The sequence below is a fragment of the Bombina bombina genome, chromosome 1 (assembly GCF_027579735.1).
Source record: "Bombina bombina isolate aBomBom1 chromosome 1, aBomBom1.pri, whole genome shotgun sequence".
In the NCBI taxonomy this organism is placed as follows: Eukaryota; Metazoa; Chordata; class Amphibia; order Anura; family Bombinatoridae; genus Bombina; species Bombina bombina.
The window spans coordinates 1,383,396,858-1,383,414,460 of record NC_069499.1 but is presented as its reverse complement, the minus strand read 5'-3'; the positions used below and the strand labels follow the sequence as shown (position 1 = coordinate 1,383,414,460).

Below are 17,603 nucleotides of genomic sequence, written 5' to 3'. Positions count from 1 at the left end.
CTCCTTCCTCTAGGCCTCAATAAGAGTTGTTTATCTCCATCCAACAAGAATATAATGCCCCTTTAAAATTCTGATTTGGTGCTTTGTACATGTAAATCTGGATTCAGAAACAAAGTCAAATTGAGTATATAGAAAAATCATTTGAAAAATCTGTCACTGAAGGGGGTTGATGGAATATACAAAAGTTTTTTTCCCTAGAAACATAACTTAAAATACAGACATGACTTCCGTTTTAGAAATGTGCCCTTGTAATGCTATAAATTGATCAGGACAGCATGTTGCCAACACATCAGCCACAATAATTGTTTTAATGCAAAGGCTACCACTGTTGTCAGCACTGGAAAGTAGTCGGCCCCTTTTTTTCAATCACTGATTGGCCTTCCACATCTCCAGCAGCCGCAGGTAGCTGCCATAGTATTGGTTAATAATTTATAACCACAATCACGGATATGTCCAGAATTTCTGTCATGGCAATAATGTTCACTTGTTAGTTTGGCAGACCTAAATAAGATTATTTTGTTGGTGTAACTATTTTGTGTTCTAAAATGATGATGAAAGCTGCCTAGAAATTAAACAATACATTATACAAATAGGATACCTCTGACAGGTAAAGAAGTATTATGTGATTACAACAAATGCCACTACAATGAAATTCAACCAAGCATTTAAAGGGACAGTACACTGTAAAATTGTTTCTATATGAATGTATTGTCAATGACTTGTTACACCAGCAGCAGAGTATAAAATATTTGAGAAATTGCATTTTCAGGTTTATTTGTGTATATGAAGTAGCTGGTTTTGTGCTTTTAAACCACAAAGGGTTGAGCTTCAGGTAATATCAGATCTTATTATGTTATCACTTTTATGTACACAGACTTGCTTCCTTATCTTATATTTGTCTAGAAAACCAAAGCTCAATACTTAGCAAGAACAATGGATAATTATCATTTTATTACTTAACTATCCTGCACCCCACTGAGAGTGTAATCACTTCTGCTGGCTGCGTTTACTTAGGCTATTCAATAGAATATAGTCCAGTATAGAAACTTTTAGTATAGGTTGGGATATCACAGGCTAAATTTCAAATGCCAAAATAGGGGTAAAGGAGCTACTTGTAAACAATTTAAAACACTCCAGCAGGTAAAATGAATCGCTGGGAACAATTTAAAGGGGAGAACATTTTTGGGTGAACTGTCCCTTTAAGCAATGTTGGCATGAAATCTGTAGGACTTGGGTCATATGTCGGACAGCTATAATATACAGTGGACTCACTGTTGCTAGAAATTGGCAGAGATGCTGAAATATGAGAATCAACTCCTTACCTAACCGCTTCCAATGTCCTAGTGTGTACTGAGGTATACAGTCCTGGGATGAGAGAAGAAAATGCAGGTTATTCTACTTCTAGAGACTCTGACAAGCAGGATATGAAAGTCAAAATTAAACTTTTGTGGTTCAGACAAAACATCCAATTGTAAGATACTTTTAAATTTTTTTCTTACCTGGGGTTCCGGCTAGTTGTAACTTCAGACTTGTTTATTTCAAATTTTAGTGGACAAATTAGGCTCTCGATGACGCAAAATGCTTCTATATATTGCATCATTCTTGGCACAAATATTTTTGGTGCGGAGGTTGCGTTTGTCATGTCATTTCTTGCGTCTTTGTTGATGCAATTTTTTTTGGTGCAAAGTCGCACCTGTTATGATGCGAATCATGTCATTTCCTGTTAACCTTGGCGCCAAAAGTTTTTTTTTTTCTCTGCATTTGCGTCATCTTTGTTAGCAACATTTTTGGCGGCAAAAAATGTGTTATTTAAAGTCTCTCCCTCTTTTGCTCTCTGCTCTCATTTGTTACAGAGGGCTATGATCTTTGCTTTTGTTTTCATATAAGTATATTTTCATAAGCATTTTTCCTATTCCTGAAACTGCTATTTTGAGGAAATTGGATATTTTGTTTAAATGTTGTTTTTTTCTTTTGTTACATTTTGCAAGATGTCTCAAACTGATCCTGCCTCTGATGTTACTGTAGGAACCAAGTTGCCTGAAAACAAATCTACCAAAGCTAAGTGTATATGTTGTAAATTGGCTGATCTTCCTTCTTCAGCTCAAATTTGTGGCACTTGTTATAGAAACATTATCAGCATGAAACAATTTCTGTTAAACCTTTACAGTCTAATGTACATGATATTCCAGTAGATATAAAAAGATGATATTGCTGCAGCCATAGAGAAGGCTATGACTGCTATTCCGCCTTCAAATAAACGTAAAAGGTCTCTCCTTACTTCTCATCAATCTGATGAAGTTTGTATTGATCAACAGCATACTGAAGTATTTTCTGCTGATGAGCATTTCTCTGGCTCAGAGGATCCTACTTCAGACACTGAAATTGATAAATCAACCTTTCTTTTTAAGATTGAATATATTCGCTCTTTGTTAAAGGAAATATGATTTACTTTGGGTATTGAGGAATCTAGTCCTCTTGATAACAAGAATAGCAAACGTTTGAATTCTGTTTTTAAGACTTCTGAGGTTACTCCTGAAGTTTTTTTTTTCCTATTCCAGATGCTATCTTTAATATGATTACTAAGGAATGGTCTAAGCCTAGCTTTGAATCCTCCTTCTAGGTTTAAAAAATTGTATCCTTTACCTGTGTCCAATTTAGAGCTTTGGGAGAAAGCCCCTAAGGAAGAAATTTAGAGCTTTGGGAGAAAGCCCCTAAGACAATGAAATTGATAAATCAACCTTTCTTTTTAAGAATGAATATATTCGTTATTTGTTAAAGGAAATATGGTTTACTTTGGGTATTGAGGAATGTAGTCCTCTTGATAACAAGAATAGCAAACGTTTGAATTCTGTTTTTAAGACTTCTGAGGTTACTCCTGAAGTTTTTCCTATTCCAGATGCTATCTCTAATATGATTACTAAGGAATGGTCTAAGCCTAGCTTTGAATCCTTCTTCTAGGTTTAAAAAATTGTATCCTTTACCTGTGTCCAATTTAGAGCTTTGGGAGAAAGCCCCTAAGGTTGATGGTGCTATTTCTACTCTTGCCAAATGTACTTCTTTTAAGGATCCCTTAGATAGGAAGATTAAATCTTATCTTAGGAAGGCATATTTACATACTGGCTATATTCTTAGACCTGCCATTTGTATGGCTGATGTTGCTGCTGCTTCAACTTTTTGGTTGGACATCTAGCACAGCAGTTATCAGATCCTGATTTGTCTAGCATTGTTCTTTTACTTCAACATGCTAATCATTTAATTTATGAAGCTATATTTGATATTATTAAGACTAATATCAAATCTATGTTGTTAGCAATTCTATCTAGAAAAGCTTTATGGCTTAAATCATGAAATGCTGATATGGTGTCTAAATCTAGATTACTATCTATATCTTTTCAAGGTAATAATTTATTTGGTTTCCAATTGGATTCTATTACCTCCACTATCACTGGGGGAGTTTTCCTGCCCCAAGATAAGAAATCTAAGGGTACATTTAAATCTCCCAATTGTTTTCGTTCCTTTCGTCAGACTAAAGAACAAAAAACACTCCTTCCCCTAAGGCCTCTGATTCCAATTGGAGACCATCCACGAATTGGAATAAATCCAAGCCTTATAATAAACTAAATACAGCCCCTAAGACTGCATGAAGGTGTGGCCCTCAACCAGTTCAAATGGTGGGGGGCAGATTGAAATTTTTTCAAGAAATTTGGGCAGATTCTGTCCAAAATCAGTGGATTCAGGATATTGTTTCTCAGGGGTATCGGATAGGTTTCACAATAAGACCTCCCCATGGGAAGATTCTTTCTTTCCCATGTTCCAAATAACCCTGTGAAGGCTTTAGGCTTTTCTGAAGTGTGTTTCAGATCTAGAGTTTTCAGATTTCAGATCTAGAGTTTTCAGGGGTGCTTGTTCCAGTTCCTTAACAGGAACAGGGTTTGGGTTTTTATTCAAAACTGTTCATTGTTCCAAAGAAGGAAGATTATTTCAGACCAATTCTGGATCTGAAAACTCTTGGAAAAACTCTGAAATCTCTTGAAACTAACTTTCAAGATGGTGACTATAAGGATTATTTTGCCTTTTGTTTAGCAAGGACGCTTATCTTCACATTCCGATTCATCCACACCACTATCAGTTTCTGAGATTCTCCTTTCTAGACAAGCATTACCAATTTGTCGCTCTTCCATTTGGCCTAGCGACAGTTCAGAGAATCTTTTCAGAGGTTCTCGGTGCCCTTCTATCTGTAATTAGAGACCAGGGTATTGCGTTGTTTCCTTATTTGGACGATATCTTGGTACTAGCTCAATCTTTTCATTTAGCAGAATCTTACAACTTGTGTGGTTTCTTCAAAAACATGGTTGCAGGATTAATTTACAAAAGAGTTTCTTGATTCCGCAGACAAAGGTCACCTTTTTAGGTTGTCAAAGAAAGAGTCATGGACACTGAATCTATCTGGAAGACAAGAGACGAATGAAGTTAGTTTTAGCTTGTCTGAACCTTCAGTCTCTATCTTTCCCTTCAGTGGCTATGCGCATGGAAGTTTTACGTCTCATGACTGCAGCATCGGACGCGATCCCCTTTGCTCGTTTTCTTATGAGACCTCTACAGCTTTGCATGTTGCACCAATGGTGCAGGGATTATACTCAGATATCACTGTTGCTATACTTAAATCCCAACATTCAACACTCTCTGACTTGGTGGTTAAACCATCACCTTATTGTTCAAGGGGCCCCTTTTGTTTGTCCTTCCTGGACTGTGATCACAAAAGATGCAAGTCTTTCAGGTTGGGGAGGTGTCTAGGGATCTCTGACAGCACAAGGGTTTTGGGAACCTCAGGAGCCGAGGTTACCAATCAAAACTCTGTGCTATTTTCAGAGCGCTTCAGGCTTGGCCTCTATTGAAGAGAGAACTTTATATTTGATTTCAAACAGACAATGTCACTACAGTGGCATATGTCAATCATCAAGGGGGGATTTTCTTGGGCGGAATCCAACTCTTGTCAAATTTCTGAGATTCATATCCCAAGAGTAGACAATTGGGAAGCAGATTATCTCAGTTGTCCGACTTAACTTCCGGGAGAGTGGTCTCTCCATCCAGAGAGGAGGTCTACTTTGACATACCAGCCCTAGTTTCACTACATGATGAGCACTATTCTAAGTTAGCGTTGTTAGCGTTTGTCTTTCTGGACAAGAGTCGTCGGTACATCCCAGATCCAAAGTTCTCTCCACATCCTCCTTTCTTTTTGGATTTATACTACATTCTTGGAATATCCTTAACTGGACTAATATACTGGATTATTGTCTAACACTATAATTTTTTAATTTTTTTTGGCCTTTTTTTTCTTTCTTTCATGTGATCTGCACTTTAGATTATCGAGCTCTGATGTATTTTATCTGTATCCAATATGTATTTTTAAATAAATATTTGTATATGTAGCACTTTGCCATAATTGGTTTAATATTAACTTTAATTAAATATTTGTAAACATAGTATTTTGCTGTAATTGCTTATATACCAGTTATCTTATAGCCTATCACATTTAATCACAGTGCACTTTAGCCCCTTTGTGAGGCTCTCCTATATCCTTCTCTTATCCTTTGTCTTTTTTTTCTGCTTAGTCATAGAGGTTTATCTGACTCAGTGATTAGCACTATTATACAGGCTCGTAAGTCTGTTTCAAGGAAAATTTATTATCGGGTTTGGAAAACCTATATTTCAAGGAGTTCAACTCATGATTATTCTTGGCATTCTTTTACAATTCCTAGGATTTTACAGTTTCTTCAGGGAAGAAAAAAATGTGATATAAATCACTGGGGGGCGCTCTATAATAATAATACCCAAAATAGTGATACAATAGTGATAATATATATAAAAAAATCCAATGAATCAAGGACTCTCAATTAGCTATGTTCATACATAGATACAAATAAAAGAAGCAATCAAGTAAACAAGTGCATTTCATCTATCAGACAAAGAGATGTGATGTGGTAGGTAAAGGGCTTCAATGCGTATGAGGCACGATGCAGGTAGCACTCTCCTTTCTCCTTTACAGGTGATCGTTCTAAAAGAAAATCCAAAGCAGAGAGGTGCCAAAGTGTGTATCAGTGGATTATGAAGAGAGTACACACAGTAAGGATAAACACAGGGTACTCACATTTATGTAGAGCACACTAATGTGCTTGTGGACACAGGCTGGTTATCGCAGCTAACCAACTAGCTGTTCCTGGGCTCTGGAACCGGGGAATTCAATGATCCGTTAGTTTGGTAGTATGAAGCTCACAGTAGGGAAGTGCAGACAGCGGTATCAAATCAAACAGTGTTTATTAAACACAATACAAAAAGATACCATAAAAACAATTCTATTTTGCAACGTGTTTCTCGGCTCTAAGGTCGTGCTCTACATAAATGTGAGTACCCTGTGTTTATCCTTACTATGTGTACTCTCTTCATAATCCACTGATACACACATGTTGGCACCTCTCTGCTTTGGATTATCTACAGTTTCTTCAGCATGGTTTGGATAAGGGGTTGTCTGCAAATACTTTGAAAGGACAAATTTCTGCTCTGTTTTATTTCATAGAAAGCTTGCTAAACTACCTGACATTCACTGTTTTGTTCAGGCTTTGATTCGTATCAAACCTGTTATTAAATCTATTTCTCCTCCTTGGAGTCTCAATTTGGTTTTGAGCCTATGCATTCTTTGGACATTAAATTGCTTTCTTGGAAAGTATTATATCTTTTGGCTATCTCTTCTGCTAGAAGAGTTTCTGAATTGTCTGCTCTCTCTTGAGAGATCTCCTTAACTGGTTTTAAGCTGTTTTGCGGACTTCATTTACATTTTTGCCTAAAGTTGTGAATTCTAACAACATCAATAGGGAAATTGTTATTCATTCTTTGTGTCCTAATCCTAATAATACTCTTGAAAGGTGTTTACATTCTTTGGATGTGGTAAGAGATTTGAAATATTATGTTGAGGCTACTAAAGATTTCAGGAAGACTTCTAGTCTGATGTTTTTTCTGGCTCCAGGAAGGTCAGAAAGCTTCTGCTATTTCTCTGGCTTCTTGGTTGAGACTTTTAATTCACAAAGCTTATTTGAAGGCAGGGCAGTCTCCTCCTCAGAGAATTACAGCTCATTCTACTAGATCAGTTGCCACTTCTTGGGCTCTTAAGAATGAAGCTTCAGTTGATCAAATTTGCAAAGCAGCAACTTGGTTTTCTTTGCATAGCTTTACTAAATTTTACCATTTTAATGTATTTGCTTCTTCGGAAGCAGCTTTGGTAGAAAGGTTCTTCAGGCAGTTGTCTCAGTTTTGCGGGTTTTTTTAGAATTTTTTAAGAAAACTTAATTATTTTTTGGATTTAATTTCTCAGCGAAAATAGCTGTTTTTATTTTATCCCTCCCTCTCTAGTGACTCATGGATTTCCATATCTTGGGTATTATATTCCATACTTCACTAGCTCATGGACTCTTGCCACTTACATGAAAGAAAACATAATTTATGTAAGAACTTACCTGATAAATTAATTTCATTCATAGTGGCAAGAGTCCACGAGACCCACCCTTTTTTTGTGGTTATGATTTTTTGTATAAAGCACATTATTTTTTCAAGTTCCTCTTTTTCTATGCTTTTTACTCCTTTTTTTTTTACACCTCACTTCTTGGCTAAATGTTAAACTAAGGTATGAGTGAGGTGGGGGGGGGGGTGTATTTATAGGCATTTTGAGTTTTGGGAAACTTTGCCCCTCCTGGTAGGAATGTATATCCCATACGTCACTAGCTCATGAACTCTTGCCACTATGAAATAAATGAATTTATCAGGTAAGTTCTTACGTAAATTGTTAATTCTATTTGTATCCTTTGTTTAAAAGGGTAACTAGGTAGTTCAAGAGCAGCTAAACACATGCACTGCTGCTCTGTAGCTTAATATAAGTATTACAGAATTTGTTTGGCAAAGCTACTTAATTATAGAGAAACCAGTCACCTTGTTGAGGTGTATAATAGCTCGGCTTGGCTTCTCTGTTGCTCCCAGCTGTGTTGCTGCGGCCTGTGTAGCCAGATGTAGGAGCTTCTCAGAAGACACAGATTCTGGAGGGCCAAGGCTGCTCTCAAACCAAGCACCTCCCATCATGACCTGGGGATAGAGAATAGAGTACCTGTAACCACATATACAAGTCTGCTATATTGCTGTCCCTAATCTGGCCAAATGCCCTACAATCTATATATTCCTGTACCTAACACCTTCTTCTTGTGTCTCTGAAATAGGCTTTTCTGTACAGTACTATGATGAACACCTTAAGAAATACTGCTTTAGCAGTCTTCATGTGGTGATTGCATGCCCATGTTAAAAACAAACCAACAGAAAAGTAAAAAAAAAAAAAAGCCTTTGCAGAAATTGGTGTTTTAAAAGTGATAACACAGCTTAAAAAAATAGTAAGAGTCTCAATTATATTATCTTTCAATTAAGTTACATAAATAAATATTTTTTAAAATCAACAAAATTAGCTTGTTAAAACAATTTAAGCTAGCGTTGGCATTTTATAGCACAGATTCCCAGCTTGTGTATTCCACTTGGATTCAGTAAATTTGAAAGATTTATTTCCAGCATGTAGCTTTATGTTTTAAAGTGATGGTAACCTCTCCACTTTTTAAAATCAGATCGGGACTGTTAGCGATATTTTAGATGGAGCTTAATTCATAAGTTGTAACAAACATGCTCTATAACTAACTTTTTAATATAGATTTCAAATTCCCTGTGCTCCCCTCCCACTTCAAAAGTCAATTCTTCAGTGAGCTAATGGATTGAATCGTTCTCCAATCAGCACTCTCCCCATATGTCACTTTTTTCTTTTAGCTAGAGACCCGTTTGGAAAACACTTCAAACCTTTAGCTCACAGAAAATTTGACTTTTGAAGTGGGCGGTGGAGCGCAAGGAAATTTGAATTTCATATCTACATTAAAAAGTAAGTTATATGCATCTTCATTACAAGTGATGAATAAAATTCCATTTACAACATCACTAAAAGTCCAGATCTGATTTTAAAAAAGACGAGAGTTTACTATCACTTTAAGATACACTTTCATGCTGCTTATAACAAAAAACAAAATGTATGCTTACCTGATAAAGAATTATTTTCTTTAAATGGATTCGTGGACTCTCCATGCCAGGAATTACTAGTGGGAATTCAACTCCTGGCCACCAGGAGGAAGTAAAGAACACCCCAGCAGAGCTGTTCAGTATCACTCCCACTTCCCATAAACCCCCAGTCATTCAGCTGAAGGAATATGGAAAGAGAAGAGGACACAAAGGTATAGAGGTGCCTGATGTTTAGAATAAAACTACAAAAGGCCATCTGAGAAATAAAAATAAGGGCGGGTCATGGACTCTCCATGTCAGGAAAGAAAATGATTTATCAGGTAAGCATACATTTTATTTTCTTTCCAATGGCATGGAGAGTTCACAAATCCATTCAATTACTAGTGGGAACCAATACCCAAGCTAGAGTACACAGAATGGAAAGGCGGACCTAAACAGAAGGCACCACCGCTTGAAAAACTATACTCCCAAAGGAAGCCTCAATTGAAGCAAACAACGAATTTGGAAAGTTCAGAAAAAATATGCAACTAGGACCAAGTGGTCACATTCCAGATGAGATCCACAGAAGCCTAATTTTTAAAAGCCCAGGAAGAAGAGGCAGCCCTAGAGGAAAAAACCATAAGACCCTTAGGAGACTGATGTCCGGCTGTCCCCTAAGCCAACCAATTTATGCTATGGAATCAGAAAGAGAAGTGGATTTCTGTAATATGTAACAGATGAAACTTACGAGACGAAAAATTAGGACAGGATTAAGGAACGACAATCTCCAGAAGGAGATAAAGGTCCGCAGCCACTATTAGGAAAAAGATCCCAAACTGGTACGAATATCCATCTTATCCGCATGAAAAGATAAAGCGTTCACACTTGTAGAGCTGAAAGTTCCAAAACTCTACAAGCAAAGAAAAGGCTAGAAGAAATAAAAATGTCCAAGACAATAACTTAGGAGCAATATAGAGCCTAGGCTCAAGAGGAGCCTGCATACATTTAAAAACAAGATTAAAGCTCCAAGAAGATCAACCAATCAAAACACAGGCCTGACAGAGAGCTGGCCCTTCAGGGAACTGATTGATAAGCCCTTTTCTAGGCCCTCCTGAAGAAAGGACAACATGAGGGAACCCTCTCCTGATTCCAGGGGAAAAACCCTTAGATTCACACCACAAAATGAATGTACACCACACCTCGTGAAAAATCTAGCAAGAACTAGATTACAAGCCTGAGTCAGGTGCATTCAGGGCAGAGAGGTGGTCAAGCCTGACTCTTACCTGGGGTATGGCATGTAGACCAAGTTCCAATTCCGAAACTCCCCACTTGAGGATTATCATGGAGAATACTTTCTGATCTAAATGGAACATCCAGCGCTAGCATCTGGATACGAACCAACCTCTTGAGTTGCAAGCCAAAGCGAACCACTAGGCTACAGCATCAAGCAGACTGATTGAAAAAAAAAAAAGGTAAACCAGACCAACTAAGTTGAGTCCAAGTTATCAGTGCATTGAAGATGCTCTCAACTTAAAGGGACACTGAACCCATTTTTTTTTCTTTAGTGATTCAGATAGAGCATTGAATTTTAATCAACTTTGTAATTTACTCCTATTATCAAGTTTTCTTCATTTTCTTAGTATCTTTATTTGAAAAGCAAGAACGTAAGTTTAGATGCGGCCCATTTTTGGTGAACAACCTGGGTTGTTCTTGCTGATTGGTGGATAAATTCACCCACCAATAAACAATTGCTGTCCAGGGTCTGAACCAAAATTTGTCTGGCTCCTTAGCTTAGATACCTTCTTTTTCAAATAAACATAGCAAGAGAACGAAGAAAAATTCATAATAGGAGTAAATTAGAAAGTTGCTTAAAAATGAATGCTCTAAACTAAGATCTCAAACCATGAAATGAAAATTGGTCTTTATGCAGACGATGTATTATTATACATATCTAACACCAAAATTAACATTCCAAAACTTATACAGATAATAGACCATTTTGGTACCTTCTCAGGATACAAAATAAACACATCTAAGTCAGAAATTCTCTGGATCCGTAGGGATAAAGACTCTTACATAGAAAACCCTTTCAAGAGCATAACGGACTCATTTAAATATTTGGGAATAAATGTTCCGGCGAATGCCGATAAATTATATGAACTTAACATACCCCCTATTATTAGGCAAATTAAAGAGAAGCTGAGGATCTGACACGCACTTCCTCTCTCGGTTTCGGGTCGAGTGGCAGTGTTTAAGATGGTTCTTCTCCCGAAACTGCTATACATACTTCTGAATGTCCCAGTAATTCTTTACGAAAAGGATGTAAGATTAATCAATAGCTTAATTAGTCAATTTCTTTGGCAAGGGAAAAAAGCACGAATTTCCCTTAAAAAACTCTCCCATGCGATTCCGGAGGTATGGCATTACCAGATATTACAGCATACAACCTCAGTTCCTTGGCACGAATAGCGAGTAGTTGGATCTTATCTAAGGACTATATCTTAAATAACCATCTTGAAAGTAATGTCTGTGACCCTTACCTTCCCTTAGCACTTCTACACTCCTCTCCTAAAGAGTTACCTTTAGAAATTAAGACTTAAATCTATATCCAACCCTATCAAGGCTTGGTGGAAAATATCAAAGCTTCTATCTTTTAACCCTAAAATCTCAAAATATCTCACCTTGATAGGGAACCCAAAGTTTCAACCTGGCTTGCAATCTGAGGTTTTCAACAGATGGCATAATAACGGACTAAATAAACTAATTTTATTGATAGATGGGGATGGAAAAACCATTAAAACATTTGAAAAATTAAAAGGGGAATATAACTTACTCAACAAAGACTTCTTCGCTTACCTGCAGATAAGGCATTTCTTCTTGGAAACAACTAGAGAGGTAGGATGGTCTTGGAAATTAGGTAAACTTGAAAATTGGCTTACACTCATGACTGGGGATCGGATATCTATCTCTGTATGTTATCTTTTGGGTATTAGCAGGGGTAACCAGAATTTAGCAAGACTTGCTCTAACATGGACCTCATTGTCAGAACAAAATAGGGTAGACCCAAAAACAGTACAACATTCTATAAACAAAGTGAAAAAAATAACTCTTTCAGCTACTTGGCGGGAAGCACATATCAAAATTCTTCATAGGGCATATTTTACTCCGGAAACGGGTCGCAGGGTTCATAACTCAGGCTTTGATAAATGCCCCAAGTGCTCACTCCCAGCAGCCAATTTAGAACACATGTTTTGCCCAAAAGTAAGAAATACCTGGTGCAAGTTAGAATATTGGCTGAATAAGGTGTTGAAAATTCTCCCCGTAACTTTTACTCTATACCAAATTATACTATGTAAGGATAACTTAACTGAACGCCACCCTAATGATAACCTGATCTCTGTCTCGATATTAGCTACTAGATATTTAATATGTAAAAAATGGAAAATGCGCTCAGTGCCCAGCGTAACCGAAATTCAAAACTGTCTAAAAAAACAATGCTTATTAGAGCAAAAAGATACAGACATAGATAATGAAGAGGATATAAGGAATTTTTTCAACAAATGGGCAGTATATATTAAATCACTCTCTGAAAATGAAAAAGAATATATGATTTTCCCATTTCAAAATTCAGAACTAATTTTATTAGGCATCTGGTAGCTGGCGGAGATGAATGAGAGGTGGTCATTTGCCTTTTTTTTTTTTTTTTGTCTGTTTGGTTGGGTTTTTTTTTTTTTATTTTTTTTTTGGTGTTTTTATGTTTTACATAAAATTAGAAAATCCCAATATAAGCGATATAAGCGAATAAGGTTTACCTTTTCTTCTTTTTTTTCTCTTGATGAAAAGCAAATTCTCGTCGGAACAGAGGGAGGGTCAGAGGTCATCTAATTTAACCTGATTTTTTCTCTTGTTTTGTCTTTGTTTTTTTTGAGATAAGGTTGACTTTGTTTCTTCATTTGCCTTTTTTTTTTTTTCTCTCCTCTCTCTTGAAATAAATCAAGACTAGACTATTGTACAATATTACTTTTTTTTTTGTTGGTTAATAAAGAATTGTTAAAAAAAAAAATGAATGCTCTATCTGAATCACTAAAGAAAAAATTTGGGTTCAGTGTCCCTTTAAGGTTAATTATAGAAGGACAAACTCCTGATTCCAAAGTCCCTGAGCTCTCAATGGAAAACCAGACTGGTCGCTAGTCTACAAAGCTAGCGTTCGTAGACACAAGTTCTCAATATGGACTCCAGAAACAGAGTCCTGGAACAGATGGATCTGTGAGAACCACAAGGACAGGGGATCTCTCATCTGGATGTCTAAGATAATCCTCTGAGAGAAGACCGAATGGTCTCCGTTCCATAACTGAACATGCCTAACTTTAGATGACTCAAATATAAACTAGCAAAATGAATAATCCAAGGAATCCATCATTCACCCAATGACTGTCATGCATAGTGCTATTGAGGGACGGACAAGGGGCTGAAAGTAAATACAGATAGTAAAATAATTTACACAGAGATAGAGTCTATGGTCGTCCCCAAAAAACATACTTTGGAATGTGGTACTAAGGAACTCTCTTCCAGAGTCACCTATCACCCGTAAGAAAAGAGAATCACCACAAAAAAATCCTTAAGAGAAATAAACATAAGTGTCTCCCCCAAAAAAAGAAAACCTATAAAATAAATTATTAGTGTCGTAAAACACTAAGAATGAAGTATGATACATACTTATCACAACCCGTAGGAAAGATCCCCTCAATAAGAGAGAGATAACTATAAGGTCCTAGATATAAAGATTAATCTTTGATGTCTAGTAGAAAAGCAGTAAGGGTGCTAACTTGCCTGCTAAGCCAAAAAGGCTTCCTTCTCAATAAGAGAGAGTATAAAATATGTCCCTAAATAACGTAAGGGGCTATAAACAAATCACAGAACATGAGGAAAACTTCGCTCATAAAAGAGAGAAAAATGTAATATAAGTCCCTAGAACATAGGGCAACATACATGTCGTAGACAGATAAAAAAAATATTCACTTCAGAATGAGAAGGAAAATACAGAGTTCCTACTAGAAAAACATATTAAATATTGCATGCTGCAAAATATTTATATGGAAGCTCCTCATATTCTAAATACTCCAGTTATTAATGATATTGGAACTTTTTTATATGTGTCAAAAAGTAGAACATTACAGCTGTAGTGCTGTGCTAGGAATACAATCCTAAGAGCCATTAAAAGGCAGAATTTACAATGAACTGCCACCAGATGGTGGCAAATATCAAGATAACGCACTTATTTACAGAGAAACACCTCTAGAAAATTAAAAGTGGAAGCATAACCGATTTGTCACAGCAGTCTCTAAAACACATCTGCCGCCTACAAACATTAGGAGACACCAAACCCCTAGCCCACATTAATACTCAAAGGAGGAGGAGAAGAAAGGGCAGAGAGATAAAGTAAGGGCGCGCAATGTGATCTTCACTAACAGGGGAGATAAGTAAGAAAGAGGTGACGCTGAACATCGGCATTGAAGTAGGCCACGCCCACAAAACGGCCTCTCTCTCAGCACACTTGATTGAACTGCGCCATGTTGGCCATAAAGTTTGATGCACCAAATAGACTATAAAAGCCACGATAGGAGCAGTACACATATCAGGCTGATAAGCCGTCAGAAAAACCCACTATAAGATTCGCAAATTGGCGCTATTGCATCCACCAACAATGGCGGTTCCCAAAAAAGAATAATATGGTATTTTACACAAACACACCCTTAGAGTATTAAAGGAGTACCTAGATGTGATGAGTGCATAGCAATCACACTGTTGCGATAGGGGATAGCAGAGGAAGGGGAAAGACTAACCGGCATAACTGCGTGAGCACAAATGGTCATAACTGGATAACAAATGTCAGGCACTCAAAATAACTAGGCGATAAATAGCCTCCAAATATGCCCCCTTGCCGAAAAAGAGGATATATAAAACTTAAACGCTGAACCCCTATCATTACAAGAACTACAAAGTCCGTAGTAACAAAAGCATGCAGGGATTGAATGTGGGAATTAAATGTCGCCCTGACTCCGGGTTCCACAAAAACACAAACTGCAGACACAGATGTATGAATAGCAGTGCACTTTATTCAGGTGAATTAATAGAAGCAGCCATAAAAAAGCCAGTAAAAATGGAAGAGCTAGGTCTTACGCGTTTCGGCTAGAAACTGCCTTTCTCATAGACCCTAGTCTTCCATATAGACAATGAGACATTTATAGGCTAAGCAATTACACGCACCCCCACAGTGAGAAACCTCCCCCTTCTTAAAGTAAAATTATAATTCACTTAATACTGTTGTAAACATAACATACTAAACTGTTGGATTTCTCTATCTCAGGATATATTTATATAGTATTGTTATTCATAGATTCAATTTTTATCATCATTGCATATACTAAATTGTACATATTGTACCTACTCATATACTCAGCAAACTAGATTATGGGTAAGCAAGACATACGTATTTAAATATACAGACAGAGACTAACTGTATATCACATTTTACTAAAAATTAATTTATGTCCCCATCAATATTAAAGCCTTGGGGTACCTGGTTACATAAGGTAAAAATCCAAAAAACTTTCCGCTTTTTTTAGCAAAGCTTCCATATCACCACCTCTAGATGGACGTTTAATCTGTTCCAGAATGCACCATTTGAAGTTTTGTGTTTCTCTAAAGTGTTGTGAAATGAAATGTTTGGCTAATGCAGAACAGTGATCTGATCTATATCGTTCAGGTGTTCTCGTATTTTCTTTTGTGCTTGACAGGTAGAACACCCTACATACTGTAAATTGCATTGTTGGCACCATGCCAAATATACAATAAATATTGATCTACAATTAGTACATGAATACATAATGTATACCTTTTGTGTGGTTGTAGACTGAAACATGTTGCTAACCACAGTATGCTCACAAGCCTTGCATGTGCGGCCCCTGCACCTATAGTGACTTTTACATTGGAGCCAACTAGATAGGGAAGATCTATCAGTTGTATTATCTTTGATCATACTAGGAGCCAAAATGTTACCTAAAGATTTATTCTTCCTACTTACAAATTTGCACCCACCTTTAGCAACATTGTGCAATATTTTATCTCATAACAAAATAGAAAAGTGTATTTTTACAATGTTGCAAATTTGTTGATATTGTGATGAATACAAATACTGGTTTGGTTATCGGCTCCTTATGTTTAAGGCCTTCCCCCAGCAAGTCCAATCTATGCATCTCCTTAACCTGGCAAAAAGCTTGGTCGATAATGTGACTTGGATAGCCACGTAGAGCCAATCGTGATTTTAGGTCCTCACTTTCTTGTAAAAATATTGAATCTTCAGTGCAATTGCGTTTAATATGCATAAATTGACCTTTCGCTATGGTGCTTGCGGTGAGAACTCCTAGCATGTAGGAGTGTATTTGCCGAGATTGGTTTCCTATATAAAGTAGTCATAACTATGACTTTCATAATCTCCACAAAGCACTAAATCTCAGACCAAAATCATTGCTATTAAGATAGTCAAGAAAAGAAATATACTGTTGCTCTGATCCAGTCCAAACAGAAACAAAATCATGAATATACCGTTTGTACATTGAGATATACTGTTTAAATAGATTTTCCTCTGCAAAGATGTGGGACAGCTCCCACCATACCATAAAAAGGTTGGCATAGGAGGGGGCGAGCTTTGAGGAAGCATTTTTTTTTACAGAAAGGGTGGTGGATTCATGGAATAAACTTCCATTTGAGGTGATAAACACAAAGACTGTAAAGGAATTAAAAAATGCCTGGGACATGCATAAGGCTATCCTAAGGAAAAAGTAACATGTAATATGGGTAGACTTGATAGTCCATTTTGGTTCTTAGCTACCATCAAATTCTATATTTCTATAGCTGTCCCACATCTCTGCAGAAAGAAAGATCCATTAAATTCAAAATAATTATGCGTAAGCAAAAATTCTAAAGCATATAAAATGAATTCTGAAAGCTCCGGAGAATAGTTACTGAGGAAAAACCTGATGGCATCAATCCCTAACCTATGGGGGATAGATGTATACAGACTGACATATTCGTGATCCAAGTGATGTTTTCAGTAAAGGAGAGAAGATGTTTAATATCACACAGGTAAGATGGAAGTAATTTGACTAATGGTTTTATCAATGAATCAATCCAACTGCATAAGTTCTCAAATATCGAGCCAATACCTGCCACTATAGGTCTACCAGTGACTTTAGTGAGCGATTTATGGACTTTTGGAAATAAAGGAAAAATTGGCACTACTGGAGACTGTATAAAAAGATACTCAAAAGTAGACTGGTCAATAATATTGAGGTACACTGCTTCATCTAATACATTGCGTAACTCTTTTTTATTTTAAGTGTTGGGTCATTTGGTAATGTGACATAGGCCTAATTATCATTTAACTCTCTGAGTGCTTCATTAATATAGTCAGTTTTATTCATTATGACTATAGAGCCACCCTTAATGGCCTGTCTTATCACTAAATAATCCTT

General features: G+C 36.8%; 1 protein-coding gene across 2 annotated transcripts in view; it reads right to left on the bottom strand.

Moving 5' to 3' along the window:
* The window catches only part of PPOX (protoporphyrinogen oxidase), a 123,017-nt gene that overhangs the window by 837 nt on the left and 104,577 nt on the right, over window positions 1–17,603 (bottom strand). For both annotated transcript variants that reach the window (XM_053704486.1, XM_053704487.1), the window contains exons 11-12: window positions 7,978–8,127; window positions 1,323–1,365 (exon numbers count right to left, since the gene is read on the bottom strand). In XM_053704486.1, the coding sequence (XP_053560461.1) occupies window positions 1,323–1,365; window positions 7,978–8,127 (193 nt within the window). The remainder of the gene's footprint in view (window positions 1–1,322; window positions 1,366–7,977; window positions 8,128–17,603) is intronic.